Source organism: Homalodisca vitripennis, chromosome 5 (assembly GCF_021130785.1).
Source record: "Homalodisca vitripennis isolate AUS2020 chromosome 5, UT_GWSS_2.1, whole genome shotgun sequence".
Lineage (NCBI taxonomy): Eukaryota > Metazoa > Arthropoda > Insecta > Hemiptera > Cicadellidae > Homalodisca > Homalodisca vitripennis.
In genome coordinates this window covers 67,918,468-67,932,833 of record NC_060211.1, presented here as the reverse complement: position 1 = coordinate 67,932,833, position 14,366 = coordinate 67,918,468, and the positions used below count along the sequence as shown (strand labels likewise).

The 14,366-nt window shown below is 31.7% G+C and overlaps 1 protein-coding gene across 1 annotated transcript; it reads right to left on the bottom strand.

The window, feature by feature from the left end:
• Nucleotides 1–236: 236 nt before the first annotated feature.
• LOC124363502 lies at nt 237–881 on the bottom strand. Its single transcript, XM_046818751.1, has one exon. The coding sequence runs from the start codon at nt 879–881 to the stop codon at nt 237–239; it is 645 nt and encodes a 214-aa protein (XP_046674707.1).
• Nucleotides 882–14,366: the final 13,485 nt, after the last annotated feature.

Genomic DNA, 14,366 nt, shown 5'->3' with positions numbered 1-14,366 from the left:
TACGGAAAATTATTGATGAATTTTACTGCATTGTTTCAGGAGTTCTATAAATGCAAATTAATTAAATGAGTTTTCATATTATTAACTCGCCATTTTTCTCATTACTTTTGCTTCAATGTTTTCAACTCCTCCTTTTTAAATTTTCTTGAACTGATTTTACCTAACTCAATACTTTAACAGTCTCTGGATTATATCACAACAGTTATTAAATCATAAGCTGGATTGCTTTACGGAACTTACAATACTTCTTTGTAGACAACATTCTTTGTTTTTCCACGAGGCTGAAGGATAGTTAAACTATCAGCAGAGCTAACTCGTGAGCAAGCGACATATAACTGGCCATGAGAGAAGCAGTCTTCCCTTAGATCAACATCGGCCATTTTCAAGGACTGCCCTTGCGATTTATTTATCGTCATAGGAAAGCAGAGTTTGGCAGGGAACTGTAGTCTTTTAAACTGAAAATGGTAATCCGATGGAATTAAGGGACTGCGTAAGATAAAAACCTCTTCCCACTGGCCACATCCAGTGTATATCACGGCTTGTATAACGTGTCTGCGCAACGCTTTGATTTGTAGCCTAGTTACGTTGCAGAGCTTAGGTGGAACCAGGTTCCTAAGCAACATTATTGGAGCTCCAACTTTGAGGTAAAGATGATGTGGTGGAATGCCTGGAGGATTAAGCGTGTGCAAGAACTCTAATGGGTAGTGTACCGCATCTTCTATTTCCACCACAGAGTCCACCGACTGGTAATGGACAATCTCAGATGGCAGTTTTTTCCAATAATAGGTTATTAATACTGTCAGCAGTGTCATTTTTAGGTTATTAACAGAGTCGAGCAGCACGGAGAGGCTCTTCCATGAATGAGTTGTCAACTGAGCCATCCTGTCTTACCTCCACCCCCCCCCTTCCAGACCACTGATTGTGTTCAAAATTCACCTTTGATTTGGTCCGCTCTGTTAACATGAGACTCCCTTGCCATTTAATTTGGTACCTTTATGAAAACCAGGTTTATTAAGCGTTTATAGTATTTATAGATTATAGAAAGGTAAATTTCAATAGTAAAATGTGTAAAGATCGTGAATGAGAGCATTGTTATTGGACGGCTTTTTTAAGCAAATAGTCATAACTATGACTTATTTCTTAGTACTTTATATATTATCGAATGAATATAATTTATTCCAATAGAGATGTCAATTTCATAATGCAATGACCCCAGACACATTTATTTTCAGAGGGTATAAAGTACCGTATTTTAACAGAGCGTATCGGGCGAACATGTTTATTTTGCCACACTTATCGATATTTTACAAAATAATTAAAATCCAAGAACCCTGATGAGCTTACTTTCAGAGGGCAAAAAGTACAACATTCAAACAGAGCGTATTCAAGTAACGTTTTATTTGGCAGCATTCAGTGATCTACGTCAACATAAATAGCATTCTTATTAACATATTTTCTAAAATTTCCCATGGATTCCTATTTATTCTAGTAGATTTTAAAGTTGCATGGTAAAAAAAAGCCACACCAATACTATCCAACTAACGTTTATTTGGCTACTTTTAGCGATGTTTTACAACACTAATATTGCCTTTCCTAAGTAGGCTATTCCTTTAACTTTTACTGTAGTATACTGTTTATGTTAGTAGGTTTTACAGTTCCAAACTCTAGAAATAACTATAAAAGTACTTTGGGAGTGCTCAAAGTAGCTAAATTGTGTCCAAAAGTTCGTTTGCAAACTATCCACGTTTAAACCACTTAAAACACGAATTTTTGAAAACCCAGCCTTATTGTACATCTACATTATAAGTACGACCACCATGCCAAATTTCAGGATTCTGGGTTTTGTCGTTGTTGAGATAGAGCGATGAGTGAGTGAGTGAATGAGTGAGTGAGTGGATCAGTCAGTGGTATTTGGATTTTATAGGTATCTATAGATACACATAATATATTAATAATAAACCTGCCGCTATTCAAGGTGTAAGATGGGTGATTTTAGGGTAAGATGCCAGTTAAAAATCACTTATATTCCTTTTGCTACTAGAATAGATTTACCTTAACATGTTATAAAAAACCTTCAGCATATTGGAAAATGAACTATATGCAATTATTGTACTTAAAAATTTCTATTGGTATCCAATTTTTCTTAGATTATAAAGGGTTGTCACCTTACATCGTCAAGACTGTGTTAACTTATTTTCTAACTAACTGTCTTTAAAGGGACGTTAAACAAGATTGTACAAAATTTTTTTAACCCAAATAATATTTTTTTCAATATCTTTTAGTATATTATGTGGAAAATGTATTAGTTAGCTATAGCAATAAAGTAATCAAGAATAGGATATAAGGCTAAAATTTTACCAAGATAATACATGGTAACTAACATATCATTCATTAAATTTTGGTGGTTATAACTACAATATGACCTATATTTTAACGATATTAGTAAACTGAAAGGAAGCACTTAAACAATACATAAAAGTCTTTATTCAAGCTCTTAATAACACTAGTAGAAACAAAAAGCGTTTCTCTAAAATTACAGAGGTAACATTTATTATCAAATTAATGTGGTATAAAATTAATTACAAACTAAATATTTTCAAATGGTTGAATATTTCTCTGAATAATATCCTGCTAATAATAACTCTAGTTGCATTTTGTTTTTACTTTATTATAGACTTATACTGTAAGTGAATACAATGAAACCTTTTATAGTATTAGCGAAAGTAAAATTAATGGTATAAAATTTAGCCAAATATAAAATATATAACGATTTAAAGGATTTCATATCTGCTAAAAGATGTAAGGGCATTATATGTTATTGCTTTAATACAAGTTTACGTCTTAAACACATATCTATATAAGAAATTCTATCGATAAGGTAGGAATTTCTTACACTCATGAAAATAGGAAAATTCATGAAAAATTTCATATAAAACTCATTTCATTAGACTAATTGTGTTACATGATTAGAAATACCCTAGTCTTTGAGACGGTTGCCAGACATTTATACACCGAATATTTAAGTATAGCCAAACATTAATTGTAACTGCAATTAATTATTATTAATTATTAGGATAACCGTCAACCTCTTTCTGTGTTTCTCTCAGAAGAGGACGGGAAAACTCAATGCTGCAGGATCCGTTAACCATAAAGGGCGAATTTCTATTAAGAAATCCACATGGGCCATGGATATTGGTTGACTTGACAATTGTATGGAGGGCAGGGTCTAGTTCTGGGTCATCTATGTATGCACAAATAACTTTATCATTAATGTTTGATTTTAATTTTTTTAATTGATTTAATATACAAAGTCAAAGAAGACTATGTATATGGAGAAGGTCTCTTATTGCCATTCTATGGACAACATATGACATCTACATGACATAATATAGGCCATTTTGTAAGGAGCTTCATCAAATTCTTCACTTTGAAGTAGAAACCCCGGGCTACCGTCATGTCTGTGGTGACCCTCTGACCTTCCTTGAACAATTCATATATTTTCGCCCTTTTTTGTTGCGCATTAAACTACAAACAGATCTGGATGACCAAAATGGTGAACATAGGTCATAGCATCTTAGGTACGCTCGAGCATGTAGCGAGGTCCTTCAGAGAAGCTTCGTGTCAACCATACCGTCTTAGCCAGCTGCCATACCTAACGTTTTCTCGTGGCATCCTTCAAGCGAATATAGACTTCACTTCTTCCAGTTTTGTGTTGTTTTGAAAACTTTTACTCTTTCTCCCTCTACTTTGCGTAAATATCAACCATACATTGCTTGAGAAGATTATGAAACAAAAGTAAAAAATGGTCTTCGCCTTCTCGATCCATCAACATACAACCATAAGCATAAGGTGCAGACACAGTGTTCCCATGTGGTGTATTGGTCTTTGGGTCATGCTGAGGGTTTTTCTTCGACGTAATTTTAAACTATACACTCTAAATGCATTAAAATGATAATTATCGACTTTTAAACGTTGTACGATTATGTTTTGTTTACTAAAGCTATTTCTGGCGACTAAGAAAAACATCCCTTTACAGGAACTATCAGGTAAAATATCGATACTTTAAAAGAGTCTGATCATAAAAGTCTGAAATGTGGCAGCTATGATCGATAACAGATTAAAATTCCAGACAGATTAAATCAGTGATGCCTCTCTAACCTGCAGCAGCGTTGGTATAATATTGATTACATTTTTTGTTTGAAGTTTATTTTTGACGATGGAGGAATAGTGAAAGAAACTTTTTCCGGACTTTTGCCATCGTTCATGGAAACAAAAAATCAGTAAAACTAAATTGATTACATTCTTTTTAAGTTTACGTGGCAGTTAACATCGATGTTTATAGAGCCTTCATTTCACAATTCCCTTACCTGCAGATTGTTTGTAACAAACTCAAAATGAACCGTCACATGTGAATCCGTCGTTGTAAAACTTCGACTGTAAGTAGGTTTTCTATGTTTAATTTTAAGTCGGAGTAAAATATAATGTTTTATATAGCGAAATGAAATAAATCAGATAACAACTCATTTCAATATTCCAAATTTTCATCAAGATCAAAGACTTATTAAGTTTGATTCTTTATATTATCAGTTGTAACACAGGCTGGTCGTTTACTGCTAAAGAAATATGCTTTGAACTTTATATAACAGCAAATTAAAAATTCCTTATATTTACTTAACAACAACTACAACTGATGTAATTCAGTACTAAGTTAATATTCATTCTCACAGTAGTAAAATTGATAAAACTTCATATAAGAAAACACGATTGAAATTTTTTATCTTTCAATAATTAAGTGGTGTGTATGGTACTCTAAGGTACAAGGCTAGATATAGATTTTTAACACAAGTACAAAGTGTTACATAAATATCATATATTATTTAATTTCCATTCACTTACCTATCGGAGATGATTGAGTTACTTTCTTACAGTATTCATTCTTTTCTTACAGAACGTTTCTACATAAAATAGGTTCCCAATTTTAAATGCGGAGTTCCCAAGAAGTTAGGTCATGCAAAGTGGCATTTAACAGTCTACAACAAGAACACCGTTGATCATCGAATAATGTCTCCATGAGTGTATTTATTAATATTCAAACTAATCTAACAGCTATACTGTCAACCATAAAGTACTATATACTATATAGTAGTATATATAAATACAATATATATATATATATATATATATAAATCAAAATTGCACAGCTAACAAACGGTTTAGTTGATATTTCAGAATCGATTTCAATAAAAACCACGTTACGTACTGATAAAAAGCAAGTTGGCTCTAGGATCCCGCGTTATACTATATCAAACCTACAGTTTATTGGAGATTATAATTCTGAACTGATTGAGTCTAATGGATGTAAGTCATTGTAGGCAAGATATAACATGGTGATAATATCAAAAACTAGTTACTGCCCAGACACACTAATACTAATATGTCTCCATGAGAATTCAGAAATTCCGGTATACCAGAATAAATGTCTAACTTCATTATTTAACGCTTTCACAGGATGACTTGCTCTATTGACGTAAAACATTTAAAATTCTGTATCAGGTGATAAAATTATAAATGTTGTATAGTTAAAATAACTTTTGAATATAAATGTTTAAAATATGTTACACTAAAACATTATATTTAAAGGTAAGATGTATGACATTCATTTCATACTGCGTGTAAATCGAATGGGTTGAATTTGTTTTATGCGAAGAAAAGTTAGGCATGCATTGGCAATCAATGAAATATAAAATTTGAAAAAAAATTTTACGCTGAGAGACTGCCCACGCCAAACTAAAATAATGTAACCCAACATTACTTTCGATTTAAAATTGATCATTGGTATAGCTTTGTCATTATATTTAAAAGTGTTAACATTATAAAATTGTACTTTTAATTGATACCAAGACATTAAAATTTTGGTTTACATTAACATTTACGTCAAATATATATATATATATATATATATGTAAGTTTTCTGCATGTTCTGTGAAGGCCTTGCTTAATATTGCTTAAGTATGTAATAAAACTGTATTAACATTTGCTTAATATTAATTAAGTATGTAATAAAATATGTATTAACATTTTATACATAATTCTACTAAAAGCCCCATTAAGCGGTGATACACAATAAACAACTTCAGCTCTTTAACAATGATTGTTCCTAATACCCTAAAAAGTTAAAGGATAGCGGTGCTATTTCCGGACAGTATTTCACTGTAAAGAATCTCTTCATCAGCTGTCAGCCAGGAAGTGCCTCATCAATCTTCGTGTCCTGCCTAATTTATTTAATCTTGACGTTACAATGTTTTCAATAAACGAATTATTGTTACCACCAATTTGTCATTGTTAGCATTCCATTCGATATTCCAGAGGTTTTAAATTGTTTGGAATATACGAAATCTCAAAGAAAAAGTGGTGATTTCCTGATTATACTCAACTTCTTAAATTAAAAAGTTTAATTGTTTCAATATCAGAGTAACATATTTCGGAAATATTATGAACGATTTATAAATGATTTATCATTCAATTTGGAATCATTGAATTTTTTATATCATATAAGATTTAATATAAAATTATTAAAGTCAAACATTTTATATTTTTCTTAAACTTTTTTAACATTATATTCATGCTACAGTATATATTTTCTATATTTTGACAATTTGGTATTTATTTACAATAGCGTGACCGTGGAAAATGGACTTTTTTTCATGGGTTGGGCATTTATAGCCAAGTATTAATTATCACAGGTGCATATAAACTGGGGGAAAGTAAATTATTGTATTATATTGATGCCTTTCGGGCATTATTGCGTTAAGGAGCAGGGGCATCACGTGATCTGGGATTTGACTTTTGCAAGCTCGAGTTAATTTCTTTTTTCTAAAAGAGCAAGCAGTACGCAGCACTGCGCAGCGGGCAGGCATCGTTGACAGGATTAACGTACTAGTCAGCTATCATTTCAGTAACTTATCACTTACCTTAATGTTCAACTTGATTTTCTTTCGTTTCGGTGCAGGCGTATAGTACTTTCCACACCGAAAATGGAAGTCCCCAAATTCGTTTACAACGATTTCGTTGCCACACTTTCTATTACCACAACGCCTAGTCCGGTTATAAGCCCCGTGGTTTACATACAATTGTAAAACTCCATACTCGTCTTTACGAATTGCTTCCACGTAAGATAACAAACATCCAACACAGAGGTGTGCCATTACCACTACTGAACTAGGAGGTTAAGAATAGACACGGAGGAACAAAATAGTTCAAAATGGCGTCCCTTCTTTATTTGAGAGAGCCGCGGAGTAATACCAAACTGTCAAATATGGATAGTGTTGCCAGAGGTACTGTCAAAAACAGAGTTTTCAGAGGATTTCAAAAAATCATAACTCCTTTGATTTTCGTTGCCGACGAATTTTTTCTTCGCTATTGTTTTCAGGAAAAATTGTAGTTTTCAGGAAAAAAATGAACATACCTTTCCATGGTCACGTTATTGTAAATTGATACCGACAATTTTCTTTATTGTCAAACACAAATGTCAATTACCATTACGAAAATTATACTATTAGTTAATATTTATTCTTTAAAACTTCATACAAAAGATTTAACGTTGAGGTAATGTGTAATCAAGGTTAACGGTAATTTTTTGTATACACCACTCATACGCGTATCTGATGGGGTGGGGGGGGGGGGGGGTGGGGGGGGGGGGGGGTGGGGGGGGGGGGGGGTGGGGGGGGGGGGGGGTGGGGGGGGGGGGGGGTGGGGGGGGGGGGGGGCCCCTCTCTCGATGTAGCTGTTGTTTTTACAGAGAGAATGGAGGTTATTATTCCACGTTTTTAAGATAACATTCCATTTACTTGCTACTGTTCTCACATAGTGATGCATATACATGCTTTATACGAATCGACAGAGAATTTTGTGATATGTGGATTGACAGATTACTAAAACCAAATAGAAGAGTAAAAGGAAAATGGTTCGCTCTATCATTACCATTGGTTTTTGTTTCCATTGTGTAGAAACAAAAACTTTCTAAAATTTTGGTTTCACCAGCTGGTAAGTTTTTCATAATGCAATTAATTTTCATAAACCACCATTTATCACAGGAACCCCTCAACATTAGAACTAGATAAAATAATTAAAACCAAGTATGTAAATCAATTTACAGTAAAATAAAAAAACCGCAATTTAAGTCAGTGTTCGCATTTGATTTTTCGAACAATTAACAAAGCTCAAATATTAATTCCTTCCTTTAACACATTTTTGTTTAACCAGCTTGTAATTACTGCAGAATGCAATTAATTTTTATAAACAACTATTTATCACATGTAGCCATCAATGTTTGAGCTTTGTTAATAGTTCGAAGAATCAAATGCGAACCTGACTTATATTACGGTTTTTTATTTTACTGTAAATTGATTTATATACATTCTTTTGATTTTATTCATTTTATCTATCAGTATTAACAATTTTAGTGTTTAAAAAAATAACTATATTTTTGAAAACCTGAAGGCTATGTTTTAGTTATTTTTAATTACGTTTATAACAAACTGAATGTATTAATTTAAGCAAGACATCAGACAAAATATCAATATTGCTTAACACAGATAGATAGAGTATATGAAAAATATTAGAAAACAAATTAATTGGAATTGATTGATGTTGAAAGTTTGATGCTTACACATCAGAATATTTTTAAGAAATCTATTTTGGTACTGTGTAAATAGAAAAGCATACTTCTGCAGTTCCATATTTAGTCTAACTATTGGAATCGTACTCAGAATGTTACAAATCCACATCATAATAACTTACATAAAAATATAATAAAATAAAAGAGATAAAATTGTACAATAATATGATAATTAGTCTGGAACTATATGCAATCACGCACAAGTGAATCCAAAATATTCAAGACAAGAAGATTGAATATGAGTTTATTGAACTTGGTTTAACAGTCAGCACATTTAAGACTTAAAATACATATAATATTTCATATATTTAGAAATTATTCAGAACTGAAAACGTACTTTCAATGTCACAAAAGTCTTTGACTCTGCAGAACATTGCAGTACAGGTATGTTGTAAAAACCTACGGTAAAGAGGAGTGTTAATTGTGTGGCTGGTATTTTACATCAGCAAGAAACTCGATTAAATAATATTTAAATTAATTAACTGAAAATTTCACAACTTATATATTGTGTCCTATAAGAATTCAGATTTAACCGTGGTAGTTTCTGGTTCATGGTAATAGGGCCGGATCACTACTTCCGCAAGGACAACAAACTAGCACAGTTCGCTAATGATACAACTCTGCCTTTCAGATCTGTTTCAAGAGAATCATTGGACATCCAAACGTTCACAGATTTAAACGGCTGCATAAAAAATTTTAAAATAATTAAGTTCGCAAACCAATACAAACAAGACAAATTATTTACAATCCAGTGTATCATCGAGAAACTCAGACTATGCCACTCTATGATCAATTATTTTAGTTAAATAACAAGATAATTTTTTTCTAATTTTATTTCATTTTAATTAGTTTTAATCGAGAGACCAGCCTTATATTATGAAGAAATTATTTTTAATAAAATAAATGTATTTTTAACTAACATTCGGAAGACAATATTTCCAAAGCAACATTTTCTTTAATCCAGGGAGATTCTTAACATGGGGTCTTAAATCCAGGTTACGTGTAATCTAAAAAGCTTTGTATAAATTTGAAGGATCAGAAGCATTATATTTTTTGCCTTTGTTAAATTTACGTCTTTACACAAAAAACTATATTAAGTAATTTAGTAAAAAAATATAAGTATTCCACACCTCGCATCGCAAAGCAGGCTTCGCCATGCATGCTTGTATAGCTCCAGATCTGGCTCATTTCATTACGCGAGAATGTTGTAAGATTTATTTATTTTTGGGACGTCTCTATTCCTGTAAGACAGCACAACGATCAGCCAAATCTGCTCATGGAACCATGTGTACCTTCTTCGAAATCAATGTTATTTATAGGCAAAAAATAGGTTTATGCAAAATTATTCTTGAGACACGTGATACACAGATGACACAGATAGATCCAAATATGATTTCTTCAGCTCCTGAAATAATCAGCTTCCTAATGCAAAATCAATAACAGAACATAATCGTGTATACATATCATGCTTTTGCACATTTCCTCCTTTGTTAAAATAGTGAAAAGGGTATTTTACTGCTCCTGTTTAGGAAAATTTGTAAGTTTTCTTCAACCCTAGACCTGGGATGCAATCCAATTGAATCGCAACACTAGGTATCCTAAACAAGCTAGCAGCACGTTTCAAGACATCGTCGCTCTACATTAACGATGGTTGGCTTGAGTGGAAGTTGATGGGGTCAGTGATTTTCTCATACAAGTTTACCAGACCTAACACACCCATTTTTAATATATTTTCTTCCCTATAGTAAAAAACAATTAATGTACTTCTATGTAATGATTTACGAGAAATTTATTACCTAACCATGACCATAATATTAGATTTTAAGTTAAAAAAATGCATCTATACCTCAAAAACATCGAAATTTTAATACGTTTAATTTTAGTCCGTACTCATGGCGGGAAAAAAATCGGTCGTATATCAAGGCTTCTCTAGTTCTAGTGTTAATGAATATGTAATTTTAGGTCATGTGTAGTTCTTTGTTTACGTCCGATTACTGGTTGTTAAAGATTGTCCTAACCTACTCTTTTACTGATTGATAGTTCTTTTGTCAGAAGAAACTAAATCCAGGGATTGAGCAGATGGAATATTGTGTGAGTATGTACGAGATACATATTCACTTAAAATTAGTTGTCTTCTTAAAATTTATTTTAATCTCTTTAACACATAAAATCATACAAAATAACTTCCTATAAGCAAATAAAATATTGGATTTGTTTTATAAAATAAAATAAAGTGTTCTTTAGAAACACAAGCTTCATACTTGGTGATATATTTTAAATGAATTAAAACATCATTAACCTTATTTTAAAATTGAATTAAAAATTTAAAAAATTTAGTTAACACCTAATGCAAGATAATCCAATTTTCAAATGTTATTAAAAAAATCGTGATATCTAGTAACAATAAATGAATTGAATGAAATTAAGTTCGTCTCTTTTAGTATTCTTCTCTATGCAACAAGACTCGGAATATAACCAAAAATACAAAACAAAACTGTAACTATTTGAAGAAATTTACTTAAAACATATAGACATGATTACTAACTGGGAATGATTACTCAGTTTTAACTTGTTACTGGAAAATGTAATCCTATACCATACACATTGAAAATAAAACTATTAAATCAGAATGTATCTCTTTACTGCATAGCTAAGAGTTAAGTTACGACCTGTTCAGTGAGACTGTAGTAAGTTATTTGGTGCTAGAAATAAGGGATGTGTGATTCGACGAAACGAATCAACAAATGATACCACACTGCATTTACCCAGTCTCGTGGTTTACGTAAAGTGAATCACTTGACACTACACCAAAGGGAAATCACCAGACCTTACGGAATGAGCGCCCCTCACTGTAAGTTATTTTGATAAAAAGATTACGTCTATTTGCTAGGTAATACAGTTTCTTGATTAAATTATATAATATTTAATAGTAAAATTTCAGTAATAGTTTTCGAAAACTGTTCAGTAAATTATGTGAAATATTCTATTTGGGCCTCAATGAGCTTAACGGTTTATTAGGAGTAAAATTAAGTTTGTAGAATTAAACTCAATTTTTAATTATAGACTAGTTAAAATGAATACTAGTTAAAATTTTTTATAATTCATTTGAAAACAATTTATTAAAATGGAAATGCCTAGTAGGTATTTCACACCATGGTCAATGCAATAATTTAAATATAAATTTAAAATACAAAACAAGATCTATTAGCTTTCAGCAACAAATCGTGTAGCATGCAACGCATCAGTTCTCGAGTTTGCCGCAGGGTGAACTCCCTTTAGACTGTGGAAAAAATAAATCATTCACTGTATCCGCTGTCAGAAAAAATTGTTTTGTGAGCAACGCATCAGTTCTCGAGTTTGCCGCAGGGTGTACTCCCTTTAGACTGTGGAAAAAATAAATCATTCACTGTATCCGCTGTCAGAAAAAATTGTTTTGTGAGCAACGCATCAGTTCTCGAGTTTGCCGCAGGGTGTACTCCCTTTAGACTGTGGAAAAAATAAATCATTCACTGTATCCGCTGTCAGAAAAAATCGTTTTGTGAGCAACGCATCAGTTCTCGAGTTTGTAACGTTCAATCCAGTATGAAATTGCTGTCTTTCTTGATTCCATTGAGTTCGAATATTAAAAATACTAATAATTTTATTTTTAAACTCTCTAAAATTACCCAGCATTTACCAAACAATCGAATCCTAGTCACAGTTGTTGTCACATTACTGTATACCAGCATCCCACATGATTAAGGCATAAACGCAATCAAACATTTCGTTGATACCAGATCTGCACATTTAAAACCATCTACGCCTTTTCTTTTAACACTCATAGAGTTTATCCTGACAATTAACTGTTTTAAATTCAAAGTTATATACAAATAAAATGTACAGCTATGGGAGCACAAATGGCACCCTCTTATACAAATATTTTTATGGGTATTTGAGCGAAAGTTTTACATTCCAAAAATAAGCATCCTTTGATCTGGTATCGTTGGTGATATTTTCTTTATATGGAAACATGGTGAGGATGTCCTTAAAGATTTTCTAATTTCCTTGAATAAACTTTCAATATTACATTTAACTTAGAAGTATTCCAACACAATCATTACCTTCCCAAAATGTTGATGTTTTTTGAAGAAGGCTTTCTTAAAACAAAATATTACGTTAAAGATATCAACACTATGAAAAACTTAAATTATACTAGCTACCATCCTAACTATTTAAAAAAGTATTACAAAAGGTTAAGCCGTTCAAGCAAAGAATTTATGTAGCAATGAGTCTGATCTCACAAATTACATTACAAAATTAACTAACAATTTTCAAAAGTAAAATTATTCTGACAAAGTTGTAAAAAAGTAAATTAATGGGCCAAGAAATTAATTAAAACAAATCTTTTCATCCAGATGAACCTAAATTTACTACCAAGTTCTACCCCAAAAAATGAACCCTATAATTAAAACTACTTTACATATTCTTCAATAATCATATCAGCTAAATCGTAATATTTATAATAAACAAAATAATGACAGGTCACCGATATAGCGGTGTTCATGGAGATGATAAGCCCTCGCTGAACATTCTAGAGAACACAATGAGGACAAAATTTAAAACCGTTATGAATTAAAAGGCATCAATAATTCCGCATCGCATACCAATGAAAATATAAATAGATGTAATTTGAGAATAAGCGAAACTGCTCACCTACTTATACTAAAATAAAAATTTCCTTTAGGTTTCAAAACATGTTTACTCTTTGTTATTTCCGATGGAACATCAGCTGTGAGGTATTTTTCACTATTAATCCACTTCATTTCTCTTTGATATTTCTTGTCTCAAGAAGTACGCTGAGACGTACAATAATGTATAAAGAGTTTAACAATATGTTGACGAGAACCTATTTTGATGTATAAGACATGCATTCAACCTCAAGAATAAAGACTGTATATACATTAACTAAATTTGTATAAGTGGCATTAGCTGAATTTATTTTTTTCAATAAACATTAAATCATAAAATGTACTTGCTCCGCCGGGACTCGAACCCGGATCTCTCACTTGACGGGTGAATGTGCTACCATTAATTGTTCGAGTCCCGGCGGAGCAAGTACTTATTATGTTTCAAAGTTTATTAAAAAAATTATATATATATATATATATATATCTGAGATCCTAACTATTCTACTAAACTTATTAAAAACTATCTTATTACAACTATAACTATAACTTACTTAACGCTTATTAAAAACAGTCATGGTTAATCAACACTTCAGACGTAGAAATGATTGCTCCCTATCCGGCGCTAATCCAGGACAGATACCTAATTGTGAAAAATCACTTCATCAGCTGTCCCCGCAAAGTGACTCATCAATCTTCGTGTCATCCGCAATTTATTCTATCCTGACGTTAAATTGGTTCCACTAAACGAACTATTGTTACCACCAATGTGTCAACAGAAATATTCCAATAAATAATACAGACGTTTAAATTTAATTAAGAAAATACAATTCTAAAGAGAAAATTAGGTCTCTTGAATGTTCTAAACTTCTTGAATTAATAAATATCAAATACTTCATAAATATTTTAAACATAATAAATCAATTTCCTGATAAATATATATGCTGTTAAAAAATTCATTTTGCAATGAATATGCCTTATTAAATGGTACGTGAATTATTTCTCAATTAAGAAAATTGTATTAA

Bases quoted from the DNA above. Each gene is read 5' to 3' on its own strand.
- LOC124363502 (XM_046818751.1), bottom strand. From the start codon at position 881: ATGGCTCAGTTGACAACTCATTCATGGAAGAGCCTCTCCGTGCTGCTC.